Raw genomic sequence first — 5,585 nt, 5'->3', positions numbered from 1 at the left:
CCCCTCTCCTGCTCCTTCTCCTCTTCCTCCTCCTCCGCTGGCATGCTGCCGTCCTTCTCCTCTGCTTACCAAATCCACTCAGTGGTTCTGTCACAATAACCGGGCGGCAAGTGTCAAATCCAACTCCAACCCGCAAAAACACAAATCACTTTAACGCACACAAGATGCGCTCAGTGGAAACACTACACACGCCGCTTTTCGCTTTCAGACATTTAGTCATAGCTCTGTTTAAGTCGTTGATTGTATTTAAAGAATAATATAAACACCATAAAACCCCTACTTACAGAAAATGACTCCTCGCCTTGATTTCATAGTTCATTTCCCTGCGCGTCTCCAGCGCGTTTAATTGGCCAAATCTCTTTAACTTGCAGACAGCAAGCTCTCCAATTAATAGTCTGCTAACGTCAAAAACAGTTGACCATTGTTTTATGGGCTTTGTGTTTTTTTTTTTTTCTTCTCTCCAGGGCGGTCAGACTTGAATAGGCGCCGGTCTGCTCCAGTCCACCTCTATACAAATACCTCAGTGGAACTTGTGTGGAGCTTCCAGAGTAAAAAGCACAGACCCCAGACGTCCCTGGCTCGCGCACATAAGCTCGCCATTTCATCATCTGACACTGTTTGAAATGTCTGAATCATATTTTACCCATTATGTTAACACCTCGGAGCTCTGAAACGAGCATGATGTGCGTAGACAGGGGAGATGAATGTGCGTGTCCTTTCCGCTCTCTGTGGCTGAGACAAATGAATGCTAGTTCTGTGGAGGCGCTTGAGGTATGTGTTGCGCATTACGCAGCGTAGTAAATCAGCCCTTTCTAAAATCACTGTGACGGCGTGGAGCGTCAGGCAGTCCACACACACTCACTGCAGCTTGGACTTACTGTGCAGTTAGTAACAGCACTCCCCTCCGGAGGCCGCCCTTCTACACTTAAAAAAATATCAGTCTGAAACAAAACAAAAATCATAAAACGTGGCTTAATTTCATGTGTTTCCAATTCAAGAAAACTTTTTTTTTCTGAATCAAATGACATTGTTATGACACTTATTTATAGGAAACACAAATTCAACTCTGTTGCAGACATCAGCAATGGAATATTAAGACTGAAAGAGACAACGTGTTCAGATGCTTATTTTACAGTGTACACGACCCCCTGGATATAGACACTCGTAAGCAACATGGCTCGACACTAATACACGATGGAAAGATAGTCTTTATTGCTAAAATGTGTAAACATAACATGTACACTGATGTTTTACTTTTTTATTGATTTTATTGATTTTTTTTTGTTTTTAGAAATATTCAAGTAGACATCTCCCATATTTTTTTCTGGTATACTCTGCTATTCTCTTTCCTTATGCTCTATACTCACAATCGTTAAAATAATAAATAAAACGTACAGATTTGTTTATTTCTACAATACTATGTATTCCAAAAAAAGCTGAGTTCACGCCTTTATATATATCTTTAACCTCAACTTTTTCCTTTTTTTTTTTTACAATTTAATTATTATTGATATTAATAATATACAAAAACTCTAGGCAGCATTGCAGTGAAATAACAGTCAGCATCAATGTTCAGTTGAAGAAAAAGTTCACCTCTTGGAGAAGTGTAGCATATGCATTGCATTTTCAATGTCTCATAAAAATATCAAAAAAAAGCTCTTCCTTATGAAGTGCTCGTGTTCCCCCCAAAACACGTTTCAGGGTTGAGAATAAAATATGGTCCTGGTTCAATTAGAAAAAAATAGCTGCATTTTTCTTAAATATGTACAATGTTGGTATTTCACTTAAAATGCTATATAAAAAAATAGATTTTCTATGGTGCCCACCTCTGTAGAGAGTTAACAGTGCAATAGAAACCGTATTTCCAGTCCACTCCCCCCTTCGACTTCCTTAGAGAAAATCAGCACGAACACTTGCACTCTGAGATGATTGGGTATTGCACCTGTATCCACGTACAGTATTTCTGTCTTAGAAACCCTTGACAATACCACCGGAGGAAAACCTTGCTGATTGACTTGGCGGGTTTGCAAGACATCCCCTCAGGGAAGGAGCAAGAGCGCCCAGAGAAACAGTTTCCCTCCTTGATGTAACGTGGCCAGAACCTCACGCCCAAATCCTTCCAGGTGTGCACCACTGGGCAGTGCGTATAGGTCCAAAGCCACTGCAGAAATTTCCTACGGGCTTTCTTTCCCACTTTTACCCGCATTCCATAGGGGGTCTCTGTGAGGTCCAGCTTTTTAATCTCGTTAGGCATGGGCCCCTGCAGCTTTACCTGGTTGTCCGGCTCGGAGAAGTTTAATATGATGGGAGAGGTGATGGACATGAAGTTGGGGTCAAAGTTACTGCCGAGCTTTTTCCTCAGAGTCCTCTCGTTCAAGTCCTGTTCCCGGGGGTCGTACTCCGGGTCGGGGTCCTCCTTAAGGTCAGGCACAGGGAGGTGATCACTGGGCGATGGACGGAGGCGAAGGTAATGCTGGGAAACTCCAAGGTGAACGCACACCAGCACATAAAGGAGTAGCGTTTGTGAGAGGCCCATTATTCCTCTTGTTTTACGCACCGGTTCTTCTCGCGTTATTATAATTCAATTCTTTTCCCGGTCACTGTGTTCTCTGCAACGGCTAGCCCGGGGCTTCATAAATAGTAGAAGTTCAGCCACCAGCAAGGCGATACTTTTAATAGACCACGTCGGGTTTGAATGACATGGAGCGGAGTGCTTTACTTTTTAGGGCTCCTTCAACTTTGCAATGTGCCACTGATGCAACTCTGCAGCGCCAAGCGGTGCCCCTGCTTTGCAAAAAGTGTTTAGTCTAAACAAAAAAGCACTAAACTAAATGAGGAAAACTCTATTCACGCTCTCTTCGGCCTCACCCCACTCCCTTGGATTCACTTTGGGTTTCTTTCGGTTGTCATGGTTACCCCGGGGACTCGAAGCCACGACGAACTGTCTACACTTGATGACAGCGGCCGAGGCGAGAGCTGCATGGAATGAAGTGTTTTCTAAAGAGACAAAATAGATCCGGAGCGTCCCGAGAGAGAAGGGCTCACAAAAGAGTACTTCACCAAGTTTTAAATGTCACGCGCCCGGCAATGAGGGCTGCCTTGGCCAATGTTATTTTTACGCACGGCTTTTATAAACGTGGCTTCTCCTAACGTCGTCTGACGCTCTCAGATTTGACAAGGTCCCAGGGCGCACACTCCATGGACTGAGTAAATGGTCTCTGCAGTCAGTCCCTTGTGGTATTCCAGCCGTGGATCTGTGCACCTCACCGAAAATGTCCAAAAACTTGAAAAAAAAATGCTCCGCAGTGGGATGCAATCTCAATTTATGAAATAACAGCCATTTATCTTTCCATGGGATTTTCCAAAGCCGCAGAGCAGTTCTTTACAATGAAGTTGTCAGGTTGAAATATTCCTACAGAACTTGCCTGTGCATGAAATAGAACAAAAACGATGAAAAGTGGCGTTACAGGAAATTGCAGTGTCAGTGCATATCAAATGCAAACTGCAGAAAGCCAGTAAACGTTGTTAGTTCAGAGTTCCTTTCACCGTGCTGAATCCTTTCAGAAAAGTTCCAGATCCCACTGTCGCTGCATGCCGACACAGTCCATAATCTGGAGCCTTTTTGCCCGGTCAATGCAAGCGGTCAATTCCTGAGGGAGCGTCTCTCCTCCTTTGATAACTGGTACAGAAGCTCCTACTGAGTCGCTCCTACTTCAGGAGTCTGAGAGACTTGGCGCTGGAGCGTTTCTTTGCTTAGGCACACTGTGTGTGAGTGTGTCTGTAGCGAGTGGTGCTCAGTCCCAAGTTAAATATCCCCCTCCGACGGCACAAAGTGTCAGAGGGGCCTGCCCACCCCACTTTCACTATGATTGACAGCCCCCCCCCCCCCCCCCCCCCCCCCCCCCCTTTCAACGTGGAAAATATCAGCCACAATCACAAGGATCAACTGGGTCCTAAAGCACCCGTTTCATTCCATTTTATAGTCTAATATTCCACAACATGAACAGTTTATCATATCACAGAAACTCTGAAATCTCACACACAAACATTTAGTGTTAGCCTAGATAGCTAGATAGATTTCTCCGTCAGCTGAGTGTCTTTGATCCACTAATAGGTTCAATACCCTGTCAATAATCAGCTGAAGCCTTTAAATTAGTTTCCTTGGCTTGAACTTTCCCACGAAATTGATGGGAAACGTTTAGTAGCTTGTCTACGGAAAAGGGGCATCACATTCCACCTTTGTTCGTCAGCATTTGGGTCTGCACAGCAATTGGCCCGTTGAACTTAGGGTCACAAAATAGGCGCGTAATTAAGGGCTATAAATGGCCATGGATAACTAAGCGGTAGGCTACCTTTCCCATGCTAAGCAGTCATTATGCCATGGACTTATTTATGCCAAAACTATGTTGGTCTTTTTATAATGCCACTTAAATGTGATTTAGACAAGTTAAATGTATTAACTATCAAGCTGAGGCATTTATACATTTGGTTTAGCCTTTAGAAGCTGATAATAAACTATAATATTTTGGATGCGTAAGAAATGGTGAAGTTTACCCCCAGTTTAAACAAACGGTAACAACTCAAATCAAATATTTTCAACATTTTTGAAAATGAAAATCATAAATATCAAGTTTTACTAATTATGTAATCAAACCCAGTCACAAAAAGTGGCTAGACTAAGTTTGGATGTGTTTCCCATTAGTTTGACCCTGGCTCTAGATTGATATATCAATCCTGTGCAGTTTGGATAGGCTGACCAGGGTTATTTGGTTTGTGGACTTGTCATTGTGCTTGTCTTTTGTAGTGGTCACTAGAGGGCGTCAATCCAGCACAGTGTGGACCTGCAGCTAGGGGCTCCCCAGTCTCTCCCTCACTGTCTGACTCCCCATGTTTGAATGCATGGGGAAGGAATGTGCGCTCAAACATAGTTATGCTGCAGCTCAAGTGAAATCGCTCCCCAGCTTTGTGATCAAATATCCAAAAGCCAATGCTGCAACCATTATGGCAAAATTAAGTAATTCACCTGAATCATCTTCAACATGAGTATGCCTTAAAAACAATAGTCTCCCATTGAAGGACTTATCACAGAAGTGCTCTAATGTTGGTGTCTGTTAGGATTAAGAGACTTTGTGAGCCAATCTTAACTGCATTAAACACATGGGAATAGTTTTCCTATGAGTAAATTCCCGCTGACCCTTCCAACATGCTTGCAGACACACAAAGTAATAATGTGGTTAATGATTAGGGTGCCAGTGTAGACAGAGCTCAGTGGGCAGCGGGGACAGTAAGGCTGAGCTGGTTACTGTAGAACTGGCCATTGTCTTCCTCCACAGGTCTTGGGGGACTGGACAGTGAGAGAAAGCCCCATGCAGGGAGAGACACTTCCCTTCCTACTTACTGTCGAGCAACCTAGCCATGAGTCCACCCCCATCCCCTGGCTAATTACTGGAAATAAAGACAAGGAGAGGAGAGACGAGTGGACCGGTGAGCACAGTCGGGGGTTGTGCCTAAGCAAAGCAGAGGAGGTGGTGGTGATGATGAAGATGGTGGTGGTTTTAGCAAAGAGAAGAGGATGGGAAAGGGGT

The 5,585-nt window shown here is 44.0% G+C and overlaps 1 protein-coding gene across 1 annotated transcript; it reads right to left on the bottom strand.

Moving 5' to 3' along the window:
• Positions 1–1,190: 1,190 nt before the first annotated feature.
• nog2 (noggin 2) lies at positions 1,191–3,794 on the bottom strand. Its single transcript, XM_034860074.1, has one exon. The coding sequence runs from the start codon at positions 2,534–2,536 to the stop codon at positions 1,901–1,903; it is 636 nt and encodes a 211-aa protein (XP_034715965.1). The 5' UTR covers positions 2,537–3,794; the 3' UTR covers positions 1,191–1,900.
• Between the last annotated feature and the right edge of the window lie 1,791 nt (positions 3,795–5,585).

The sequence above is a fragment of the Etheostoma cragini genome, chromosome 21 (genome assembly GCF_013103735.1).
Source record: "Etheostoma cragini isolate CJK2018 chromosome 21, CSU_Ecrag_1.0, whole genome shotgun sequence".
NCBI lineage: Eukaryota > Metazoa > Chordata > Actinopteri > Perciformes > Percidae > Etheostoma > Etheostoma cragini.
Note: the sequence above shows the minus strand (reverse complement) of the source record. Positions and strands in the feature narration are given on the sequence as shown.

Coding starts and splice junctions, on each gene's coding strand:
- nog2 (XM_034860074.1), bottom strand. CDS start 2,536: ATGGGCCTCTCACAAACGCTACTCCTTTATGTGCTGGTGTGCGTTCAC.